At 37.7% G+C, this 27060-nt stretch overlaps 1 protein-coding gene across 1 annotated transcript in view; it reads left to right on the plus strand.

Annotated features, from left to right (window-relative positions):
- APLF (aprataxin and PNKP like factor) overlaps positions 1–25432 on the plus strand; it is a 67232-nt gene extending 41800 nt beyond the window's left edge. The window contains exons 7-10 of the mRNA XM_054728000.1: positions 7606–7958; positions 11738–11863; positions 20393–20439; positions 24157–25432. Of these exons, the coding sequence (XP_054583975.1) occupies positions 7606–7958; positions 11738–11863; positions 20393–20439; positions 24157–24353 (723 nt within the window). The 3' untranslated portion in view covers positions 24354–25432. The remainder of the gene's footprint in view (positions 1–7605; positions 7959–11737; positions 11864–20392; positions 20440–24156) is intronic.
- The last annotated feature ends 1628 nt before the right edge of the window (positions 25433–27060 follow it).

A 27060-nucleotide genomic window follows, 5' to 3' on the forward strand; every position in this document is an offset into this window, starting at 1 on the left:
AGCACTTAGTTGCTTAGCACAGCAATGATTTATTATCTCTTATAATTCTGTGGGTTGGTTCAGCTCAGCTAGGCAATTCTTTTATGACACAATTTTGGTGTCAGCTTGACTGCATTCAGCTGGGAGCTCAGCTGAGGCTAGAGCATCCATGGTGGCTTCACTCTCAGGAATGGTGCCCCAGCAAGGATTGATGGAATGACTGGGGGCTGGCTGGGCCTCCTCCTTCCACTTAACTATTAAGTAGTCTAAACTGAGAATCTGTGCCTGACAGAGTGAAAGAAGAAGCTTTCAGGTCTCTGAAGGCCTAGAACTGGAACTGGTACATGATCATTCTGCAGCAATCTTTTGGTCAGAAGAAGTTACCACTTAGATTCAGGGGAAGGGGATTAGACTCCACTTGTCCAGTGGAATGATTTATATAGAAGGTATGGGCAGGATTATTGGCAGCCATCATTGATGACTGTATCCCACACAAAGATATAGGAATAATTCAATTTCCAGAATGGAAAGAAAAACAGCAGGAACTATAGATCATAGGGACCAGCCAGAGACTTGATCAAATCAGGTTGGTCTATGGTTTTCTTATTTTTGCTTCTTGAATTATTCTTTACTGCTATTGACAGGCTTTTTTCACATGGTCTACAACATGGTCACAGGTAGCTTTAGGCTCATGTTATTCAGTTTTTTAAGTTAAGAGAAAAAAACAACACACACACACAAGTGTGTCTTGTCTCTGTGGTTGCTTTAGTGTTAAATTATAGGAACTTGGATAATGGAATCTCCATTTTGACCATTCATAGTGGTCAGAAAGATGAGGCAGTATTACCCCTTTCTCAGTCATTTGATAATGAATGGAGGAAAGAGGTCTAGGAAGAAATGAATGATGTACATTATACTTTTTAAAAATACTATAGTTAGATTTGGATAAATTCAGAGAGCAGGAAAACAACTGGTAGTTTTCTTAGGTTGGTTGAGATCAACCTAACAAATAAGGAGGCTGGAAATGGTTGGGAACATTGGGGTACACCCTGGGCAGGGGCAGGAAAGACTAAGTTAACCTCTTTTGAAGGAGGTATTTGAGTTAGGTGTTGAAAGATGGCTGGCCTGTTAGCAAGTTGGTTTGGTAAGGAGGAGTAATGTCAGTGAAAGGCATAGTTGCTGAGGAGAGGTGCAGACGCAGGAAGTGTGTGGTCCATGGATGTCTATCTACACTGCAGTGTCTTGTGTGTGTGTGTGTGCATGGATGTGTGTGTATGGATATGCATGGGCAAGAGCAGAGGAGGAAGCTACAGAACAAACCAGGGTGAAAGCCAGATTCAGTAAGAAATCAGGACTGTATTTTATGGTTTCAGATACTTTTTGAAGTATTTTGAGTGAGAGTTATGTGGTTAGGAGCGTGTAGCAGTGATATGTAAGATGGAGGCAGGACCTGCCTAAGAACCTGCCACAGGCGGCCACAGGGAATGAAAGCCTGGACTGGGATGGTGCCATTGGGACCAGAGAGAAGTAGAGAAATGAGAGAGACATTTTGAAGATAGAATGAACAAACCTGATGACTAACAGAATATCGAGGAAGAGATTGAAAATGTTCTTAACAAATATGGCAGTTGGGGAAGAGATGGGGAGGACTTTCTTGGTTTGAGGCAGGGGTGATAAATCTGTGAAAGCTGCCTAATAGAAATGAAAGTCTGTCTCATAAGAGAGAGAAAAAATCAGAGCTAAAGTGTTCTGTTATGCCACACTATTTGGGAGCAACTTGCAAATACACCTGTATTTCATTCAGAGCAAATGGACTATATGTGGAGGTGGATGCTTTGGTGATAAGAGCCATTTCCAGATATACTTCCTGCTCTGTCCTCTCTGTGCAGCTTCCCTCTGTGATAATAATTGCTGAAAAATAAGCTGGCTGTTAAGTATCTCATTTCTCTACAGATAGATGCCTGCTGTGGAGTCTTAACTCATTTTTCTTTAGGGAAATGGCAGAGGAGATAAAGACTATAATGCTTACTTACACAGCTATTTCTTAGGAAAGGCTATATTCCCCAGAGCTCCTAAGTATTGGTTTATTAAATCAAGGGATCTTATACCCTTTACTCCTGATTGGTCATTTGGGTTAGTACCATTTATAGCATAGTTCTGGTCAGTCCCATAGAAACATCTTTTCATTTATCATTCATTCATTCATGCACTCAATAAGCATTCATTAATAGTAGTAATATAGTGGGCATTAATTATGCTATTAACAATAACAAATGAAAACAAAAAACTACAACCATTTAGTGAGCTCTTATTCTGGGCTAGACCCAGCACTAAGATATTATTTCATTTAATTTTTAGAAAATCCTGGAAAGTAGGTTGATTATATATCTGGTTTTTAGATTATGAGACCTGAGGTTCTGAGAGTTTAAATCAACTTGTTTAAAGTCAAAGGTTAAGAAATGGCAAAGCTGATATTCAAATTCCTTTTTTTCTTCAAAGATTAATCTAATAATCATTATACTAAGCAGTCATGTGCAAGGCAGTGTACAAGAATTTGGGATTAAAAGATGAAAAAGATGGACTTAATAAGGGATCCTAGGGACATGATTTGAATTATAAAATAATGTGACCACATATTGATTTTTATGGGGGCTTTGAGGGGGACTACCCACGCCAGCTGGAGGATTCCTAGGGAAGGGTTCCTAAAAGAAATGATGGAGCTGAATCTTAACAAAAGAGCAGTAGGTACAGCCCAGGTGTAGAAGAGGTAGAGGTAGGAGTCCATCGCAGGTAGATGGGGCCGCAGGTATATGAGCAGGGGGGATACAAATGATATGCTGAGAGTTCTCAGTGCAAAGTGGGTGGCAGTGTGAGATGAGGGTGAAGTCAGAAGTGGGAAGACCTTGAGATGTTTTCAGCCACAGAGATAACCCTGGCAGCCCTGCAGAGGAGAGATGGGAAGATTGGGGGAAGAGGGAGGCGATTAGGGAATTATGTAACACGGTCAAGAAATGAAGAGAACAGGACCCAGGGCAGTAACTTTAAGGATGAAGCAAAGGCATTGGATTAGAGTAATGTTTAGGAAGCAGAACTGTAGGACTTGTTGCTTGGATCTGGGGAAAGTGGAGGAAAGGAGGGAAAGGCACACTTCCAAGGTTCTGGCTGAAATGAATGGATAAGTTATGTCGGCATAGCTATGGTTCAGAATACAGAGGGAGGGATTCAATTTTGACATTTTGAGTTTAAGGTGCATTGGATATTGAAGAAGAAATGTCTAGCTAGTGATTGAATAAATATATGAGTTTGAAGCTCAAGAGTGAATGTGAGGCTAGAGTTTAGGATTTTTTAGTCTCTAGCATGTGGGTGCTAATGGGATGGATGTAGGACTTTTAAAGCAACTTATGAGCACAGACATTCTTTCCAAGAGCAGCTTGGAAACAATGATGAATTACCTCATTGAACTAGTATTAGGAGGAAGTTTTTTATTCTGTCCCTTATAGTACATGAAAACTTCAGATGGTGGAGGAATGGGAGGAAGGAATAGTTCAAGTTAATGAACTATTTTAATAGCCTTAATAATGCAATCCAGCTGCCTCCAAGCACCAAGGTCACCTTCCATGAGCTCCATGCTCCTCCATCCCTGAGGTCTCCTAGCATGTATTTTTACAGTGTAGGGGATCCGTCCTCTCTATAATGAATCTCTAGCCTCCCATACTTCATTCTTCATATTTTCATCCAATCTAAGAAATAAGCAATGTGGGTATTTTATAAAATATGGAACTTTCTGCCTTTCCCCTACTTCTTCCAAGTACAGAGCACCTTGCATTTTTCCTGTTCCCTCAGTTGCTAGTTCACTTGCTCTGGCTCATGAGCTTTGTAATTGGCACAGTGCAAATTTATGTCTCAGCAAACTTACAAATTACTGCATGTAATGGATTTTGGGGATCATTTATAAATAATTGAAACCATGATTGTTAAATTCTTGAATGCCAAGGGTCTACTGGATATCAATATTTCATGGAGTTCCATAAAGAACATTATGAGTTCTAGCTTCTGTGACTCTTAAAATGGTATATTTGAGAACCCCCTGACCCATAGAATTTATATCTGTGACTTTATAATTTCTTTCTCTTTTAGAATAAATTAATGTGTTAAACATATTTCTTGTAAAGATATTTAAAAATAAAACAAATCCTTCCTTATATTTCATGGAAGTAGAGGGAGTTGAAATATGATGCCAAACATTTCATGCCTTATATTTTATTTCATTTTCTTTTATTTGTTTTTTATTTTTAAATGGCAAAGTAATACATGCTTGATGTGAAAAAACAACACCACCAACACAGAGTATTCAGAAGCATGTAGAATAAAACATATATATCTTGAATTGTCTTATCCTTCAGTCCCATTATCTTACAAATATTTTTATTTGTATCCTAAACCTTTTCATTTAGATTTATACAAGTAAGTAACACATAGCTATATAGGGCTTTAAAAAAAAAAAGCTGACTGGGATCATGGTACTATGTATATTGTTATTGGTTAATTAAAAAAAAAAGCCCTGGCCTGGTAGCTTAGTTGGTTAGAGTATCATCCCCATGTGCTAGGATTTCAGGTTTGATCCCCAGTCAGGGCACATATAAGAATCAACCAATGAAGGCATAAATAAGTGGAACAATAAGTTGATGTCTCTCTCTCTCTCTTTTCTCCATCCCCCCCCTTTCTCTTTTCTTCTTTCTCTATATAAAATAAAAAAAAATACACACACACATACACACACACATATACACACTGAGTGGCCAGATTATTATAATCTCTGAACACATAATAATCTGGCCACTCAGTGTGTGTGTGTGTGTGTGTGTGTGTGTGTGTGTGTGTGTGTATACACATACACACACACACACACATTAGAGGCCCAGTACATGAATTCGTGCATGGGTGGGGTCCGGCCAGCCTGGCCAGGGGGAAGGGACATGGGCAGTTGGCCGGCCTGCCTGCTGGTCAAACTCCTGGTTGAGGGGACAATTTGCATATTAGCCTTTTATTATATACTAGGGGCCCAGTGCACAAATTCGTGCACCTTGAAAGGAACTGTGGGCTGTGAGGCTGTGGTGGGTACAGGGGTGGGTCTTGGCTCATCCTGCCATGCCCCAGGGCCCCTGTCTGCTGGCAGCCCCGCTCCCGCTGCCGCTCCCACGCACTGATGGTGCAGGCCCCACTTGCATCTGCTGATGGCATGGAGTGATTGGGGCCGGCGCCAGCAGCCAGTGTGAGTGGCAGCTGCTGCCTTGATTGCCCCTCAGGAGCAGGGGGAGGTGGAGAAGCCCTCAGGGCGATCAGGGCCAGAAGCCACTGCTCACACCTGCTAATGGCGCTGAGTGATCAGGACTGGCGCCGTGTGAGCAGGTGTGACAGGAGCAGGTGTGACAGGAGCAGGTGTGAGCAGGGCTGGTGCTAGTGCTGGGCGGGACCATGGCAAGCAGGAGAAAAGAATTTTCAGTAACCACCAGAGGCTCACCCCAATGACAGCGACTGGTGCCTGGCCTTGGTCTGGCACCCCCGCTGACCTGCTACACCATCCCACTGTGGCCAACACCTGCCATGTTCCGCACACACACCCCTGGTGGTCAGCGCATGTCATAGCGACCGGTTGTTCAGTTGTTCAACCATTCGGTCTATTTGCATATTAGCCTTTTATTATATAGGAGGATATACACTGAGTGGCCAGATTATTATGAGTTCAGAGATCATAATAATCTGGCCACTCAATACACACACACACACACACACACACACACACACACACACACACACATATATGTATGTGTATATATATATTTCAACCTCTACATGGTGTTTTATAGTAAGAATGCATTCTAATTTATTTAACTTCCTCCCTAGCTGTACCCTTGTTTCCTTTTTTCTACTTAAGTGTGAAGGATGTTGAGTGGGGCTCCCCCTCTCACCATTGTCCTATAACTGTTGCTGAGGCCCAAACCTGGGACAACACTATGAGTATTTCATGTTTGAAAGGAGCCTCCAACAGTGAAAGCCAGACCTTTCCCGTGGGGCTTGTTGAAAGGCATTCACTGGCCCACCTTTAGGCTGTATACAAAGAGAACTGAGAGACAAGGCTTTTAGATTTGGGGGAGTGCTATGCTTGTGTAGAGAAGGTTTTTCTGCCTTTCTAAAATCAAGAGAAGAGGGGGCTCTGAGAGAATTACTTGTGGAGTTTAGATATACCAACAGGAAGAAGAGAATGGCATTTACTTGGACATTGGCTTAGCCAGTGGATTTGCTGGCCTACTTACCCAATTAGTACCTGCACAGGCAGAAAAGCAACCTATAAGAGTTGACCTGGTGGGAGACTGCCCAGTGGGGAGGTGGCCCAGGATTGTCTCAGTCCCACCCCAGAGATCCAGTCTCTGGCATGTGTTGGTTGGTCCTGCAGCAGAGGGAGATGAGAATGGGGTGTGGTTGAGCAGCTTAAGGAAAAAAGAGTTTATGGTTTAGAAGAATGGTATAAATGTCACCAGCGGAAGGTTAGCTCCAAGAGGTAGCCAATGATTGCTTTTCCAATAGTTATTTATTATAAGAAACATTATAAGACTTAGGTTCCATTTATAAATTATTAAGTCAGTTTGGATAATATTTTAAAATTACTGAGTTTTTTAAAAAAGAAAAGTATTAAAATACAAGTAATTTGTCCAAAAGAAGCCATGTTAGTAATATCTTCTCAAGAAATTGGAACTGTTAGGCATTAAGTAATATCAAAATCAGCTTTTTCCAGATGCAGCCAGTATACATGAGTCCTCAGTTATACATGGGGTGAACATTCATATGTATCTAGTATGTTGTCATCACTTCCTAGAAATGGTTCCCAGGAGGACTGGGGTGTATCTGAGCAGTGTTTTCACTCCAAAGGAAGTATTAGTCAGTAAGCGGTCATCTTTAATAACATAGGACCAGGTTTACTCTTTGTGCTGGCAGTAAGTACAAATGAAAAAGGTCTTATAGTGTTAATGAGAATACTGACCTGGTTCACAACCCCTCTAATTGATTAAACTGAAACTTTTACTCAGATCATGTCAGAGGAATCATGTTTATTTTCTGAGCTGGCCATAATATAGCTTCATGTAAATTTATCTGTGAGGGAGGAGCAATTTTATTATTCAGTTATAGGGAAAAATCATGATATTTAGATGGGAGAAATGAAGTATTGCAGTAACTTACAAGAAATTATAAGGACTGTGCATGTTAAGAGTGAAACACATTGTTGAACAGAAAACTTAAGAGATTTATTAGGCTTTTTGAGGAAGATTATATTCAAATGAAAGCAAATGTTGTATTTGCTTATGCTTCATTTCTGTTTTTTCTGGTTATCTTTTATGGAATGTTTGACATGGTTAGAATGGTTTGGTCCAGCTATAAATTCTTTTCTAATAACTATGTTTTTTTTAAGTTATTAACTAGAGACATAGAAAATTGTATTTTTAATAATTCTGAATGAAGTAAATATTAAAAATTTAAAAATATACATATTGCATGAATCTTGTAGTGCCATGCTTTTATGCTTAAGTTTACATATTCCTTTTTACATTTTTTTTCTGATTTGTTTTATAGGAAATGCCACAATCAGTTTCTGCAATCATATTAAGTAACACAGATGTGGGTAATAAGAAGACTAATGCACTGAGAAATGAAATCCCAACAGAGGAACTTGGTAAGGTTTCTGAAGATGAAATCATCACTAAAGGAACACGAAATAAAGAAGAGACAGTGAGCTGTTCTGAGAGTTGTTCGAGTGCCCAAGGCAAATCTTCCCATGGGGAGTCTCAAGGATCTTGTCCTGGGCCTAGCTCTGATCCCTCCAACCCTGCAACTCTGCATGCAAAAGCAGCTGATCCAGTTCTACAAGGTTCTGAAGAAAACAAGGTCAAGAGAACATCCTGCATGTATGGGGCAAACTGCTACAGGTAAAATGAAATTATAGGTAGCATATAATTCCATTATTTCAATGGCATATAGCTATGTAGATATATGTTATCATGCATTAAAAGCCTACTAAAACACATTGGCCTAAATATTAGGAGCTTTTTTATGTATCTACTTGGTTTATACTTTCTCAGTGTGCATTCTTGCAAATCGTGCTATAACGTTTTAATAATTAGATGTATCATATGTAGACGTGCTGGTTAATGCAAGGATTTGAACTGGGGATTCCAGATTTGAAAATTGAATCACTCAGACCCAGATATTTGCTTATTTAGTGTCTTATTGAGATATTAGAAAGATAGCTTCATAAATAGTTGTGTCATTATAACTATCAAGATAATTTTAGGTTGTGTTTAGGCATCTTATTATACTTGTGCATTTTCCTCTATATTTTTTAATGGTCCTTTTGAATCACTATGATGCCTTCTAAAACAACTGAATGTATTTTTTCTGGATTCATTGGTTACTTCTATACTTACCTCATTTGATTATATTGCACTATATTTTCTAATCATTTATTAAAATTAATATCCATTAGTTTTAGCCTATAGTTTCATCTATAACATTTATACTAGAGTGTTTATAATTATGTAATACTATTTCAGAAGTATTTCTTTGTGATTCCAACTTGTGAAACCAATACATCCCAGTAGAGTTTGTCTTCTTTGCAATAGTGTGCATATATCACATATTCTGTTTACTTCACACTCATATTATCTTTCTTTAAAGTGCCTTGCCATTCTAGCACTTGAATAACAATAATTTTTAATTTCAACAGTTAGAATTTATGCATTTATTCACAATTTTGTCTGTTTTAAAAAAGCCTTAGTTCCACATGTGGAACATAATTTTTAAACTTGTAGAATATCTCTTACCTTTTAAGAATATTTGGTGTGCCTTGAGATTCCATATGAATTTCTCTAAGAAATGCCATTGGGATTGTGATAGGGATTACATTATATCTGTAGATTGCTTTGGGTAGTGTTGACATCTCAACAACATTAAGTCTTCCATTCCACAAACATGGGATATCTTTACATTTATTTGTGTCTTCTTTAATAAAAATTAAATCAGTGTACAAGTCTTTCACCTCCTGATTAATTTTATTTGTAACTGTTATATTTTTAAAATGATATTGTAAGTGAAATTGATTTTAACATTTCTTTTGGGATTGTTTATTATGAATGTAAAGAAACAGAACTTATTTTTATTATTTATCCTGCAGTTTTGTTGAATTAGTGTATTACTTCTAAATGGTTTTTGTAGAATCTTTAGCGTTTTCTGCATATGTAGAAAATGCATAAACATGTACACCAAAAATATAATGTTCATGGCAGTGTTATTTATAAAAGCCAATAACTTGAATGAACCTAAGGGTCTATGAATAGTAGAATGGACAAATAAATTGTAACAACTTCATACAATGGAATGTTACACAATAATGAAAATATACTACTGCTACATCCAATAATATAGAGTAATCATGTAAACATAAAGTCATTCTCAAAGAAGTATCCTATCTAATAAAAGAGTAATATGCAAATTGACCATCACTCCAACACATAAGATGGCTGCCCCCATGTGGTCAAAGATGGCTGCTCCCATGTGGACACAAGATGGCCACCACAAGATGGCCAGCAGGGGAGGGCAGTTGGGAGGGGCCAGGCCTGCAAGGGAGGGCAGTGAGGGGTGATCAGGCCAGCAGGGGAGGGCAGTTAGGGGTGGCCAGGCCGGCAGAGGAGGGAAGTTGTGGGGGACCAGGCCTGCAGGGAATGGCAGTTGGGGGGGACCTAGGCCTGCAGGGGAAAGCAGTTGGGGGGGACCAGGCCTGCAGGGGAGGGCAGTTAGGGGCAATAAGGCTGGCAGGGAAGCAGTTAGGCATCAATCAGGCTGGCAGAGGAGTGGTTAGGGAGTGATCAGGCTGGCAGACAGAAGTGGTTAGGGGCAATCAGGAAGGCAGACAGGTGAGCAGTTGGGAGCCAGCTGTCCTGGATTGTGAGAGGGATTGTGTCCTGGATTGTGAGAGGGATTGTGTCCTGGATTGTCCTGGATCCTACCAGGATCGGGCCTAAACGGGCAGTCGGACATCCCTTGAGGGGTCCCAGATTGGAGAGGGTGCAGGCTGGGCTGAGGGACACCTCCCTCCCCCGTGCACAAATTTCATGCACCGGGCCTCTAGTATACTATATTCTTCAATTTAAATTCAAGAACAGAGAAAACTAATGTGTTGTTTTATAACATCACTTCTCAAAGTATGGTCAAGAGACTCCTGAGAAGTTCTGGTTTCCAGGAAGCTTTTAGGAAATCTGTAAGGATAAAACCATTTTCATAATGATATTAAAATTTTGTGAGTTTGCCTTTTTCACTCTAATTCTCTCACTCACAGATGTACAGCAGAGTTTTCCAGAGGCTACATGATCTGCATTACTGTTAATGATTGAATGTAGAAGCAGATCTGAGAATCCAGATGCCCTCTATTACGATTGAGCCAGACATTAAATACATTTTCAAAGTTTGAAACAGTGTCTCCATGAATTTTTTGGGGAAGGTAGAGTTATTTACATTAAGACATGTTATTTATGATCTATAATAATAAAAGCATAATATGCTAATTAGACTGGACGTCCTTCTGGACCAAGCCAGGGATGTGAGGGAAGCCCAGGTCCCGGGTGCCGGAATAAAGCCCGGGTCCTGGGTGCCAGAGGGAAGCCAGTGCCAGCAGCTGGGGGAAGGAAGGCCTACTCTTACATGAATTTCATGCATTGGGCCTCTAGTCATCATAATAAAAGGCTAAAATGCAAATGGTCATCATGCCATGATGCCATAACACTGTGACACTGTGACACCTTAAGGACTGATCAGCAGGAACCTGAGGCTGCATGGCACTGGGCCGGGGCCATGCCCCCCTGAGGCTGTGCCCCCTGAGGCTGTGCCCCCGGCCCCGGGGCCAGGGACCAGAGGCTGTTCCTCCCGCCCTGATGCCAGGGCTGGGGGACCTGAGGCCCCGGTGCCAGGATGTGAGACTGCATCCCCCACCTGGTGAGGCTTGATATGGGTGGGGCCGGCTGGGTCTTGGTGTCGCCCAATGGGGGCATGGCTGGCTGGACACTTGTATTATAGAGAAAGGGCAAATAGCAATATTAAAATATTTCCTCTAATTAATTCCCTTTTAATGTGCACAAATTTCGTGTACCAGGCCACTAGTAACATATAAAGGGTTATTTTTAAATATATCTTTTAAATTTCTTATTTTTTTATTTCTAACAGGTTAAACAACCACATAAACAAAAGCTCTCTGGAGTTTTAGTAAACTTTTCTTGCAACCAAAAAATTTGAGATACACTATTTTCTATGATAGGATAGTATCTACTTTTGGGTAGTTAATGATTAGAAGGAGACCTGTGGATACTTCTAGAATGTTGGTAATAGTCTGTTTTTTTTTTTTTCAGTCTTAGCAAAGAGTGCCTAATTATGCTCATTAAAAGTCCTTAAACACTTATACTTTTATCTGTAAAGTAATATTATCAATTGACATACATGGCTTACCATACTTCACTAGAAATTAATTTTGTTACCATGGAGAGTTCTGTATTGAATACATGATGAGTTTTGTTTTTAACAATGTAGCATATTAGTTCACATTCTGGAATAATTAGATGTGTGTTGCTTCGCTTCCTGCCATATCCTATTAATTATTTTTTAGTATTTCGCATATTCTATTAGTTATTTTTTTCTCACTGTATATTTGTAACCCTTACAGGAAGAATCCTGTTCATTTCCAACATTTCAGTCATCCTGGTGATAGTGATTATGGAGGTGCACAAGTCATGTGTCAAGATCTAGCTGATGACCGGCCTGAATGCCCTTATGGAGAATCTTGTTATAGGTATGGAAACCTAGTAGGTTTTGTTGTGCTTCCTGTTCTTAATTTCTGTTATTTATTCATTTATGCCTGCAGTTTCTCATCTCAAGCCTTTAACTTTTAGTTTTTAAACTCCCATAGAAAGTAGGTTTTCATTCTTCTAATAAGTAGGATTACAATATTTCTTTTAGATAATTCTAAATTGTTGAAGTTGTTAACCTTATAAATATCTGAAATTTTTCTCATTTCTAACTTTCTAAAATGCAAATCATATAATTTAAAAGGGGCTGATGCTATCCCATCGTACACTCTTATCCAGGCTCCTTAATGTGACACAAATCAATTCAGGATGTTATCTCTGCCTCCCTCAACTCCACCGTTCTTGCCAACACATGAAACTGGATCCTGTAAGGAAAGTAAAGCTACCTCTCTCTCCTTCTGTAGCATCTTGTGCCTGTGTGTATCATGAAGAGTAGAATTTATCTCACGAGATTATTTGTTTTTTTACCAGAATGCCTCCTTCTCCAGACAGGAACTTTCTTGACAGTAAGGACTCTTTTATCCTTGTATCTGCAACCTTGCTTAATGAATGAATGAATTTTAAATAGATCACACTACCAAAGAAAGAAGTAGTGATTCCCTCATAGGAAGAAATTCCCTCAAAATTCATTCTTAGTCTTAGAGAGTGTTAATTCCAGACAGCCATTTTTCTGATAATTATGGAATACAGGTTACTAAACCTAGTGGACTTTTTGAAGTTGTTGCCAGTTTTGTAATTGTGGTCTTTAATAAGAAGGCAGAATAAGCTTCTGAAGATAGAAAGAAAAATGCCTTATCATTTGGAAAATAAGTGTTCCATTCCAACAGAACATCATTAGATATTTTCATCAGCTGTGTCAATAAACTTGAAAATTAAGGAGAAATTAACAAATTCCTAGAAAATACGTCTTTTAGAAACATATTCAAGAAAAAATGGAATAATCCCATAATATTAGAGAAATTGAATACATAATTAAAAGCCTTCCACTAAGGAAAGGCTGTTTGGTGTTAATTCTACCAAATATTTAAAGAAGAAACACTCAATGTTTATATAGAGTATTCCAAAAAAAGTAAAAAAGGTTATATTCTCCAACTCATTTTATGAGGCCAATATAATCTTTTTTTCAAAAAATATTTTTATTGATTTCAGAGAGGAAGGGAGAGGGAGAGAGAGATAGAAACATCAGTGATGAGAGAGAATCATTAATTGGCTGCTTCCTGCATGCCCCACACTGCGGATCGAGCCCTCAACCCAGGGCATGTGCCCTGACTGGGAATTGAACTGTGACCTCTTAGTTCATAGGTTGACACTCAACCACTGAGCCATGCCAGCTGGGTGAGACCAAAATAATCTTAATACTAAAACCTAGCAAGAAAAATACAAAATGAAAAATTACAGGAAAAATGACTTTAGAATTTAGATGCAAATATTCCTAAAAGAACTAAAAAAGGTTGGTTAAGTGAATCAAGCAATTAAAAAAAAAAGAGAGAGAGAAACTATAATATGACCAAATTGGGTTTGGTCAAGGAATGCATGTTTTGTTTAATATTAAAAAATGTTAATTTTCCACATATCAGAATAAGTAGAAAATTATATAATTTTAATAATTATAAAAACTGACAAAATTCATTTATTTATGATTATATTTCAAAGTAGGAATAGAAAGAAACTTTTTAAATATTATAAAGAATATCTACAAAAAGCTTATAGCAAATATACATACTTAGAAGTGATATGTTAAATTTGATCTTTCTGATATCAGAAATGAGATAGTAATATTTCTTCCCTTAATTCTGTCAGTTTTTCTTCATGAACTAACTGTGGTCTGTCTTTAATAGAAAAGCCATAGAAATGGGAAACTCACTCAGATGTTCCCTTTTTCCATGTAACACCCCTCTGGTTTCTGCCTGCTTTTGGGATTATCTATTGCTTTAAGATTATTGTTTTTAATAGGTTTCTTCTATCATTACCAGAAGTAGAACTCTTACCTTGTATGATATGACAGAGCTGCTCAAGCTTATGTTAGTGTTTGTGAGATATTTTCTATCCTTTTACTTTCAATCTCTGTCTTTATATTTAAAGCATGTATCTTACAAATAGTGTATAATTTGTTCCATGGTCTTATTTTTTTATCCAGTCTGATAGTCTCTACCTTTTAAATGTAATCCTTAGTCCAGTTACATTTAATACAATTACTAATATATTTCAGTTTAATTTTGTCTTTTACTATTTGTTTTCTATTTCTCACACAAAGTCTTTGTTCCTTTATTCTTCTTTTCCTGGTTTCTTTCGGATTTAGCCAAGTGTTTTTCATTCCATTTTTCCTCTCCATTTACTTTTTAGTTATATACTAGAGGCTGAGTGCATGAATTCGTGCATAGGTGGGGTCCCTCTGGGTGGCCTGCAGGGATCAGGCTGAAACCACAGTCCAATGCCACCTGCAGTTCCTCCCTGCTGCTCCTGCTCATCCCAGTCCCACTGTGCCTGCCGCCCACAGCAGCGCTCACCAGCCATGAGCCCTGCATCAGGCGCCCTCCTAAGGGTAGTGGCCTGTGGGATTGGATCAGGCTGAAATAGACTCTCTGACATCCCCCAAGTGGTCCCAGATTGCAGAGGGCACAGGCCAGGCTGAGGGACCTCACTGGTGCACGATTGGGACAGAGAGGGACCGTGGGAGGGCTCCAGGGTGTGTCCTGCCCATCTTGCTTAGTCCCCATCGGCCAAACCCCAGCAGCAAGCTAACCTACCGGTCAGAGCATCTGCCCCCTGGTGGTCAGTGCACATCATAGCGACTGGTCGACCAGTTGACTGTCTTCCCTCTGGTGGTCAGTGCATGTCATAGGAAGCAGTTGAGCAGCCTTAGCATATCATTAGCATATTATGCTTTGATTGGTTGTTCGGTTATTCTACCGTTTGGTCTATTTGCATATTACCCTTTTATTATATAGGACTCGTGGCCCATTGCAGAAAGATTCCTGCAAGAACAGGGCTTCCAGTGGCCGCAACGGCGGCGGCGGCAGCGGGGCACGTGCCCCACCCTGCCCTGCCCCGCCCCGCCCGCTGCCACCCGCCCGGCCTGCCCGCCGCCACCACCACCGTCGCCGCTGTGGCCACTGCCACACGCGCCGCTGCCTGCCCCATCCCGCTTGCTGCCGCTTGCCCCGCTCCACCCGCTGCCGCCGCCGCCGTTGTGGCTGGCCTCCTTTGTGGCGGCTGCGCGTGTTTTCCCTCCCGCAGCCACCTTGCTTTCCGCTTTCCCTCCCTCTTCCTTCTATGCTGTCTTCAGTCTTCACTCCTCCCTCCCTCTGCATATGCAAATTAACCGCCATCTTTTTTGGGTTAATTTGTATACTCGCTCTGATTGTCTGTTGGCGTAGTGAAGGTACGGTCAATTAGCATTTTTCTCTTTTATTAGTGTAGATTATTACATAGGATATTTTTTCATGTAACATTCTGTTTAATAGTCATCACTGACTTCTTACAATCTACCTTACAGTTCTAATTTTACCATTTGCCAAACAATGCAATAATCTTTCTTACATCAGTTTAACTCCATTTCCTCTTCCACCTTTTTTTATATATCATCATATATTTTTACCACTATACATGTTAACTTATAAAGTATTGTTATTAATTCCTTGAATGTTAAGCATCATCACTTTTTTATATTTACTGGCATATTTATTACTTTGTGTGCCCTTCATTTTTTTTCCTGATTTTATCCATTTATTTGGTATTATTTTCTTTTAGTCTTAACTTCTTTTAGTATTTCAGGCTGTGAAAAATTTGCTGGAAAAGAATTCTTTCAGCTTTTGTGTGTATGAAAATGGCCTTATTTAGTTTTTTGTTTCTTTGTTTTTAAGGATGTTTCTACTCAGTGTAGAATTTTAACTTGGCAAATTTTGTTTTCTTTCATCTCTTAAAAGATATCGATCTACTGACTCTTGCTTGCATTCATAGTTTATGTCAGAAGTATATGCTAGTATTGTTGCTCTTTTATAATTAATGTGCTTTTTCTCTGGCCATATACTATAGGAAGTTAAAGTAAAGGAAAGGATATTATTAAATTTATTTTTTTCTGGACTACAGGCATTATTCCAATTTCTCTGATGTTATTATTTTTCAAATCGAATAAAAAATCAACTTGAAAAAAGATAATTAAAATGATCCAGTTGATGTTGTCATTTTAAATACCTTGCCCATTTACTAATTTATTATTTTTGCATTGTACACTGCAGTCTGTCAGAAGACTAGCTGAGAGACTTCCTTTCCCTGCCCTCTCCTCCCCTCCACTCCCCTAGCTCAGTTTAATGCATTTGATTTTCTTGAGATACTTGTCTGAATTAGAATATTAGATACTTAATGTCCAGCATAACCTACTGATCGCTGCGCCTGCCTCTGAATCATTTGCTTCCTCTGGTGTGCAATAGGTTTTATGCAGTGCTTTATTATTCCTGTTCTTGCTATTAAATTAAACACTAAATTTAGAATGCATATACACTAAAATGATTGGAATGATTTTTCAACCAGTTTAATGTAAAAATGTGAATTCAAACTCATACATTGCCTTGAATTTACAAAACCTTAGCAGGTGTTATGCATATGAAGATGTTGGTGCCTTCATGTTTCTCAGAAGCAGCACCCTACTTTTTTTATTTTTTATTTCATTGTACCTTTTAAGAGGGATGAGGTAAGGAAGTGTATCAGTCATCAACTATAAGTGCTCTCATTGTAATGAATCTGCAACATGATCTGTACAGTGTGAAAGAACAGGGTTTCACCACAAGCAATAAATCATTTAAATGTATATTTGATAATAAGTAAATTTATTATATCTTGTTTTTGCTGATTCAAGTTTACAGGTATGACATAAAATGTTTTATTTTCCCAAAATGTTTTCAGTTATTGCAATATTATCTTAACTGATAATGTATGCAGGTGTACATTTCAAATTATAAGATACTGACTTTTAGAAGCCACTTAATAAAAAATAGGAACCTGTATTTAGTATAATCTATATTATATAATTTAAGGCAAAATGAATAGATTTTATTACAGAAACACTAGTTATAGTTGCCTGGTAATTGAAATTCCCAGAATTAGTTATGTGAGACTATCAATCATTTTATTTGTAGTTGAGCAGAATCAAAGTTGATAGTATCTTTTAATGCATTTTTATAGGATCTGCAGTTAGAGAAAGTAACCTATCATTTGCCATGTTATAGTTCTTTAATCATGTATAAGAGTATGGTCTTAGAAGAAAACTATTTTAGACTAAATGTTGATCACTTGCTACACAGTTTTACATAATATTTGACAATATTTTTTTAAAAATTCATTTATAAATAGCAGTAACACCACCAATTATCATCATATAGCCTTGATAAAATATGGCTTCTATGGTATTTTTCTTCTCTTTTTTTGCTTATGTATTCATTTTAATAATAAATTTGTTTTTCTTTGTTATATTTAGTATTAATTGCAAATATATAAGAATTTGCAGATTTCTTTTGGCATAAGTAGTAAATTATAATTACTTCCAGTTACCAAATTGACTACTTTCTATTGTTTTATACTGGTTTATTCTTTCATTATTTAACAAAGACCATATTTATTAATTATTTTTTTCTCCTAAATTTTGATACTTAGATATTTGATAACATAGAATTCATATTTTTGCATTAGGTTTTAAAATAAGTGTTGGAATTCAAAAATGCAAGGTAAATTATTTTGGGATGAAGCAAAAAGATAGTATGATCATTTATTCATTGAGCAAATATTGAACACCTAATGTGCTAGTCACTATTTTAGATAGTTGATGTAAAACAGTACTTCCGGTTCATTTAAATTTTGAGTGTTAAGTTTTGGTATTAAATTACCAAATGTTTGGAAGTAAGCAAAAATAAAAATTACTATTCTTGTCTCATTATTTTTGCCTACTTAATCTTTAGGTAGCTCTTTATGATGGAGATATATGGGTTTTAAAATCAGCAGACTTAAAATTCTAGTTATGTTTATGCCAGTTCTATGGTATAACTTGGATCTTTCTGAGCCTCAGTTCCTTATGAAAACATGGAAAACAGAGGTTAGGTCATTTATGATTAGGGTTCTCCACTCAATGGTGGAGAAATTGAGAGCAGAGAGCAATTTATTCATATTTATACAGTCATCATTATATTCCCAGCTACTTTTCATAGCCTTCTTTGCTGTCTCCTCTTCCTTTTTCCTCCCTGTGATTATTGCAGAGCCAGAGGACTCAGTTCTCTGATCTCATCCATTCTCTATTCTATCCTTATTCCCTGGGTGAGCTAATTTAACTTAATGGCGCCAGACTCATGTTTGAATGCCCCCACTTGGTTGTAAATAGGTAGTTCACACTTACCACATCAGAAACCATCAGGAAAGCAACGGTCCCAAGAGTGCTCCATCTTTGTCAATGACTTCACCTTAACACAGAGTATTGAGGCCCCAAACCAAGAAGCACCCTTGCTTCTTTTCTTTTCTTCACACCACTCTTCCAGCCCGTCAGCAGTTCTTGCCATTTCAACCTTTAAAACCCTAACCACTTCTTACTTCCTCTGTCTCTATCACCTTAGTCATAACCTCTTCCCTGGGATATATCCCTTTCCTTCCCTTGCCTTTCTGTAGTTTGTTTTCTGTATAGCAACCAGAGGAATTCTCTAAAAACAAGTTGTGAAATGTTGTTTTCTTACTTAACACCTTCCGGTAGCTTCCTACAAAACTCTCTACCATGTCTCCCAAGTTCTCTGACTTGATTTCCTTATATTTTCCTTCTCATTCATTCCCCTTGAGCTATACAGACCTTTCTGTGTTTTTCCACCTGCCCTAGCTTGTTTCTACGTTGGCCTTAAAGCAAATTTAAAGACTTTTTAAAAATTACCTCTTCCTGAAGTGTTCTTCCTTCAGCTATGTATTGTTACTCATATACCTATATCATTAAAATCAGAAATGTTTTAGAAAATGTATATTTTAAAATGTAACAGCTCACAAAAACCTGGTGTGGTTATGGGTGTATGGTTCTGTGTTTAGAACCCAAAGATTACTGTTAATAATTAGTAACAATGCAAACACACACACACCAAAAGAACCATACAGGATTTTGAGGCCTGCTGAGTTATAGAAAATGCCATTTGTGAAAAAGGTTGATATAAATCTTTTATGAATGAACTCTGAGTATTTCCATTCATTATTAGGAACAAGTCCTGGATGGAATTTAACATCGTCCTAGAAAGTTATTACAAATGCTCATATGCCTCCAAAGAACCCTACAGAATTGCCACTTAGCATTAACTCAGGATTATATGAAAAAGGCATTCTGCCTTATTATTAAATAACTGGTTTTTGAGAATGGAATATACATAGGCAAATGTTAGAAAATATTCTATAAGTGTGTGAAGTGTGATTGGGGACATATTCAACCATAATAATTGTATGTATTATTGAAGGCAAAATTTAGCTATGTAGTATTACTTGGCAATTACTTTTGCTGGCACAGTTTTCAGATATTGTTGGCTATCTTAAAGTAAAATTGATTTCTATTTCTATAAAAATAGCTGACAATTGTAAAATGCTAAATAGCCTACAAATGTTTATACACATTACTTCACTTAACCCTTGGAACAACCTTGTGTGAAGTAGGCATTATTATCCCTGCTTACAGAGGAGGAAGTGGAGACTTGGTTCATAGGACTTACCCTGAATCCCATAACCTGTAAACAGTGTCGTTTCAGTTCAGACTTAAGTCTTCTGATCCTGAAACCAGAGCCCATTGCACAACATAATGCTCAAGTTAAACAAGACAGATGAGAACAGGTCCAAGACACAGTGGCAACTCTCTCTGAAGCATCTGGGAAGAACTCTGTGTTCCTTGTTGACCTGAGTGATGGATGGACTAGAGCTAAGTGTTTTATGATGCTGAGCAGTTAGTAGTCAGGAACCTGATTGCAGTGGAGTCTGCTTACTATGACTGTCAGATTTTTCTTTGGATTTAGAAGAACCTTAAAAGTATCTTTTAGACATTACACAATACACACACACACACACACACACACACACACACACACACGTATTTTATATTGTGTTATGTGTTTTATATACTATTTTACATTATATTTTTATATATGTAACATATGACATTGACATTTTAAAAATAAAATATATTTTACTTTAGGAATATGATATATTTTGTTTGTCGCATGCTGTCTTTCTCTAGAGTATAAGTCATGAGGAAAGAACTTTGGTTCACCACTCTACCTTTTCATCTAGAAATATGCCTGGCATCAGTAAATGTTGAAATAAAAAAGCAAATGCTGTGTACAGCATAGTGAGTGTAGTTAACAAGGAAAAGCAAATGCTTTTCAAAGAGAGGCTTATTGGGGTCTAATTGTCTGTGTGAGTTAGTGAGTGTTCTAGTTTAATTAAAATAGTCATTAATTTTTAGTGACTGGAAAACTAGATCTTACTTCTGATTTCTTCTCTTTCTTTTTCTTCAGGAAGAATCCTCAGCACAAGGTAGAATATAGACATAGTACACTTTCAAGTAAGTAATTTTTCTTCAGGAAACTCAAAATGAAACCTTTAAATGAATCTCTTATTAAACCTACATACAGTTTCCAGTGATTATGAATTTTTTCCAAAATCTCTCCTGTGAATTTGTCAAATTGCTAATTTTAATGATTTTTATTAAATAAAAATATAAGTATTTATGCAGCAAATATTTTCTACAATCATTGTGTAACAATATATATTTATCCTTGCATCTATTAGGATTTTTTTCTTTGTAAGTACCTGAAAACAAAATTTCAAATTGGTCTAAACAGTACAGAGAACTTGCTCACTTCTATAATTGCAAAGTTCAAATATAGGACTAGATTTAGACATAATTTATGCTTTGGCTCACTAATATTGCTAATAATGTCACCAGTGACCCAATCTCCTTCCACCATTCTGTCTTTAGAGGGGTTGATATTATCCTAAGACTGACTTTTCTTCCCATCCTTATTCAGCTGGGATGATAAGTACCCACTTTTACATCTAAGGAGAGAGAGAATTAACAACTTTGACTCTCACTATTCTAAGAAAAAAATCATAAATTCACTTTTTTTTACTAGCTTAGATCACATTCTTTCTCTTGAACCATTCACTATGCTACTGATTAGTTTGTACCAGCCCTGGAACCAGAATAGAGTCACCTCCTTCAAAACCACAGGGATCCCCAATAGAAACTAAAATTTTTGGGGAAGGAGTAAAAAACAGGAATAGACACTAGACAAGCAACTATTAATGTCCATCAGTCCTATTTACATCAGCCTGTTTGACCTTCTGTTTCCCCTCCTTCTGAACTGTAATATTTTTCCCTTTTAACAAATTCTGGCTTATTTGTATCATTGGCAGAGGCCAGTTCAGCGCACAATATGAGAGTGAGAGCATAAAATGCATACTTTCAGGCTATGCCTATGTGTATCTGTATAAACACAACCAACTTGTAACCTAGTGATAAAAATAATTAATTTCACTATTGGGGATTCCATTTGATATTTCTGGCTGAAACATACTTTAGTGCTTTACTACTCCAGACACCAATATACTCATTTTATCTGAGGAAATATGTATGGAGATTATATGTTTTACTGTTTTTACTGAGGCTGTATCTAACGATGTAGCATTTATGGTTGTTAACTTCCTTTCCAGCAATAATGTAATAATCTTGATTACAATTATATTTTATTGATGAAGTTTAGCATTTTTCTATGAAAAAAAGTATTTGATACATCTGTGTATCTTCCCAGAAATAGGAACCATTTTCCTAAACACTATCAATATGTATTATATGGCATCATTAAAAATATCTGAATTTTCTTTGCAAAATCTCTTTGAAGTAAAAATATTTTTACTTCATTAGAAAGACTTTTTTTTAAAAAAATTATAGATATTATTAAGCAACATTTAGCCTTATGTTTTTAATGTACTTTCAAAGGCTCTGTGGCAACATAATTAGAATATCTCTTCCTATTCCAAAACCTACAAATTAAAGTATCTGGAGTATTTCAAATATTAATTTAAGTATTGAGGTCTCATATTTTTAAATTTATTGATATCAGACAGAATTATAACATACTTGTTTTCTTATTTCCCAAATCTTTAAAGTTTAACATTACCCAAGATCTTAATCTCATTTATATAATGTTCATTTACTCACACATTTATTTATTTATTTATTTATTGTATGTCTAACAAGTGGGCAAAGTTACAGAGAGACAGGAATACCAGCACTGAGTTGACATGTTTTGGTGAGATGCTCCAAAACCTGGGGTTATCAGGGTACGCTAGAGGTGGGAATTTTAAGTTAATGTGGTCTTTAAGGTGGTAGGATTTCAGTCATCTTTGTTTCTTAGCTTGTGGTGGGTGGGTTTAGGACATCCCAGACAAAGTGAATAATAGATCAATCAAGGACATCAAGGTAGAAAATGGTAAGTTATGTTTGGAGTTAGCAAGATTTCCCTCAGGAAACCGAGGTGATTCTTACGCTAATGAGAATTGTGTAGCTTATTATGTAGCTCCTTTTTAGCTTTGGCTACCAAGAAACTTGATGCTCAAGTTATAATAATTATGTTAAAAATTGAGATTGACATATATTTTACTTTTTATTTGTGTTTGTATTTTTTTTAATCATCTCTATTATTATTATAAGCTATTCTCAAATCCTCTTAACAAATTCTGGCTTATTTGTATGAGTAGTGATATTAAGAAAAATATAAATATCTATTTCATGTGAACTTTCGGAAGACATTAACTAAAGCATATGTAAAAGCATAGACATTAATATTTCTTACCCATACATTTGCTTTTCACCACAGGGATTGTCCTCTGCTATTCAGAAGATTTCCAGATAGAACCGTCCTACTATATACATATTGATTTCAGAGAGGAAGGGAGAAGGAGAGAGAGATAGAAACATCAATGATGATAGGGAATCATTGATTGGCCTCCTGCATGCTCAAAACTGGGGATTGAGCCTGAAACCCAGGCATATGCCTTGACCGGGAATTGAACTGTGACCTCCTGGTTCATAAGTTGATGCGCAACCATTGAGCCACACTGGCTGAGCCTACTTGTTTCTTTTTTTTTTTTAATATATTTTATTGATTTTTTTACAGAGAGGAAGGGAGAGGGAGAGAAAGTAGAAACATCGATGAGAGAGAAACATCGATCAGCTGCCTCCTGCACACCCCCTATTGGGGATGTGCCCGCAACCAAGGCACATGCCCTTGACCGGAATTGAACCTGGGACCCTTGAGTCCGCAGGCTGACGCTCTATCCACTGAAACAAGTCAGGGCCCTACTTGTTTCTTAAATGTTCCATATCTTCCCAGAGTCTTTCACTGCCTTACTTTAGACCAACTCTGATGCTCACTATGGAAGGAATATAAAACAGAGTGGGATGAGGGAAGAAATTAATTTGGAGACAGAAGAATTCTAGTATTAAAATATTAATTAGAAATCTATAAATTCTAAATGCTGTTACCATAGTAATCTTACTTGTATAATGAACTATAGAATATCATAGATTTATAAACTAAACTTTCCAAAGTATGTAAACTTTGTATCTTCTCATTTGATTACAACCCTCATGCATCAGTCAGATTGTGCGAGGTTTGCTGTGATAATCCCCAAATTTTACTGTCTTACACAAACACGAGATATGTTTCTTCTTCACTTCCAGCTTCGTGTTGGCTGTGGCCTCGTCCCAGCTCAGCGTTCAGGCTGGAGGATCAGCCCCTGCCTGGGACCCACTGCTCTCATAGCCAGGGGACATCATAATAGCAGAACCACAGAAAGGCTCTGCAAGCTTCTCCTTGGAAGGCCACACACCACTTCCACCCACTAGTTTTGGCCAAGAATTGTGTCATTGGGGATGGAGAAATATAATCATATCATAGGGAGGGGCAGTGAATAACTGGGACAGAAATACACTGTACCATCCCAGAAGGCAGGGTGGCCTGGATATGATTACGATATTATGAAGGAACCATTATTATGAATCTCATAGGACATTTTAGTCCAGGAGCCTCATGGTAGGAAAAGCTAGAAATAATAAATAACAGGTAGTCATGTTAGTCCCCTTTCTAGGAGTGTGTAGTGATTAGCTATATATTAGGTAAAGTGATTTTTTCTTGACAGAGAAGGGCATTTTACAGTTAGCCATCTCTAATCCCAGGTTGAGTGGCAATTCATGTACCAAACTTCTGTTTTTCAGTCCGAAACACTGTGGATGACGATGAGGGGCAACCCAATGAGTACGACCTGAATGACAGCTTTCTAGATGATGAAGAAGAAGAGTATGAGCCCACGGATGAAGATTCTGACTGGGAACCTGGCAAGGAGGATGAAGAGAAGGAAGATATGGAAGAGCTTTTGAAAGAAGCAAAAAAATTTATGAAAAGAAAAAAGTAACTTGGTTATGCAATAATACATGGCTCACATTTACTATTTCTTTATGGAAAAATATTCAGAAACTAAGGAGGCACTTAAGCAATAATTGGTTTCCTTTCTATAGTTATGACTTTACTATTGACTCTTTACAAATGAAACATTGAAATGTTAACCTTCAGTGTAGTCTATGGAATTTTTTTGTTGTTGCTTTGCTTTTTCTATCCTATTTAAAGCATCTAGAAGTGGAAAGTAGACAAAGTTAAAGACAAATAGTTGATATTTTTCATGTGCTTTGTCTGCTGGTTATAAAAAGCAAAAAAAACACAGGTTTTGGTCTTTTTTTCTATTTTCCAAAAGATTCTGTCTTTGTAGAATACTATGCAAGTATAACCCGGCAAATTACATCATGGGTGGAAAAGCATGCCTCTTTTCATTGCTATTGAAGTAATTCTTCAAGCAGAACCAGGCTTTAAAAAATGACAGCCATCATATAATAGCTAGCATTTTTCTAGTATCCTAGATGCAAGCTTCGCATTTCATCGACTGTTTTATTCTTTGAAACTTGGGGACATTAGTACCACATGGATACTGAAAATAGATTCCATAATACTATAGAATGTTCACCATGCAGGGAATGTTACTTAGTGCTCCACATCTGTAATTTACTGTGTGTCTGAGTTCAAACATAGAACAACTTAAAGAATTTGAGTTTCTTTTTCAAATGGAAATCCTGCCTGATTATTTTAACTTTCATTGTGCTGTCTTTACATTAAGAATATAGAAATGATTTTTGACCATAATTTTTTCAAAGGACCTTAGTTCTTTCATCCTTAGATGAAGGTGGCAAGCTATCTGGCCTTTTATTTGTTCTCCAGTGTCATGAGCTATGTCTCTGTATCTCTGTTCCCAAACTTCTTTAAGCCCAGTAATAATCTCATCTCGAGTGACTTAGAATTTTTGAAATATAGTTTAGAATCTTTAATAATAGTTGAGTATATGTATTGGAAATAATAAATCACTAAACCAAGTGTCCTTGTTAAACACTAATATTTTCTATTCTATAGGAACTACAAATGTACATATTAAAAGAGCAACACAGATTTGTAATGGTTTTCTTAGTGTTTTTAAATCTTTCCAAGATAATCCTGTGAGGCTTATTGGGTGGTGAGTTTGGGAGTGGGAGGTGGAGAACATTATGAGGAAAGACAGGATGAACCAGATGGTACCGCATCTTCACCCTTTACCCGGAAGGAATCTTCTCACCTTCTCCTGGGGCCCCTTGGCATTCTCTGATGTTCACCTTCAGCCATAGACACTGAATGCCTGGGTTCTCCTGGATGTCTTGGTGCTTGGACTCCTGCACCGTGTCAGCATCATTAGGGCAGCAGGTGAACACCAGAGCGTTGCTGTTCTGTGTATTTTAGCGGGGCAAGGGGAAAAGCCAGAAGGTTTTCATCTCGTGGTCCTGCCCCCTGGATAAGGAAATGCAGGGTGAAGAATGTGAGCTCATTATGACTCTGAACAATCCCCATCCCAGTGCTCACCGGGAAGTCCAAAATATTCCCTAATTGTGTCAAGGCTAGCTTAATGGAAGTATAGCATTGTAATTCACCCCTTTTGTTTTGAAAGAGAAATTTATTGTTCTAAAACTGAGATGAAGCACAGTGTGTGCCCAGCTGGAAAAACTCACCTTTCTTTGATGGTGTTGATAACTAAGTGCTAACTGACAGGAGATAAAATTGTGTTGCAGGTGTGACTGATAGCCACAAAGCAATCTGCCTGCCATTTCCTTCTTAGATGTAGCACTTGTTATTTCTGATTCATGGTTGACATCTCAAGATGGCACCAATCATCCAGACCTACATAACCACCATGCCGCCTGATGAAGAGAGGGCCCGTTTGTGACTTAGCAGATTTACTGATGTGTGAAATAAGCAAGTGTCTGGAATTAACAGTCTGGACATTTATGGAAACATTCCCTAGTCAAGGGTACATGTTTGTTCTCCCCAAGCTTAGTTTTTCAAACTGGCATCCTAGCTGTTGTCTCCCTAAACCAGTAAAAATCACACCCAAGACATTTCATTTTAACAACACAGAAATATCACTCCTATCAGAATGATAGTGTTAAGTGAATGAAATTCCTGCAGTTCCACTCAACATGCCATCATGCCCTGACAGCCACATCCAGTTCACTTTAAAGGACTTCTGAAGTTTCCTGGGTGGAGGCTTCCCATTCCCGGCAAGACCATGTCCGGGAGGGGACCTCTGGGCCCCTGTCCCGGCTCCATGAGCCTGCCTCTCTGACCTCCTCCAGGGTGGGTCCAGCCTCCAGCCCCCAGCCAGGGCCATCAGGTGCTCCTTCGGGGAACCTGCTCAGCCTACGGACAGACAGGAGCCTCCATTGCTGAGGCCTCTGAGATGTCTTGACGGGTCAACCTTTCCTTTCTCTGAACTTCCCCAGGATCTGTGTTTATTTTCCTTTAGCCAGTCAGGATTGATCGTTACATCCAGCAAAAAGAAGAACTTTGAATTATTACACTACACTATAAATTATGATTGAGCTATGTAATCAACACTACAGTTTTCATTTTAATTAAGGAATTGTTAGTGTTAACGTAGATACTTCTTTTTTCTCCAAAAGTCAGTAATTAAGTAGGCAGACTGAGGTAAAAATGTTGAAAAGTCAGTGTTTACCTTTTTAAGACATCTCATATAATGCTGTAGCAGG

This window comes from Eptesicus fuscus, chromosome 16 (genome assembly GCF_027574615.1).
Source record: "Eptesicus fuscus isolate TK198812 chromosome 16, DD_ASM_mEF_20220401, whole genome shotgun sequence".
Lineage (NCBI taxonomy): Eukaryota > Metazoa > Chordata > Mammalia > Chiroptera > Vespertilionidae > Eptesicus > Eptesicus fuscus.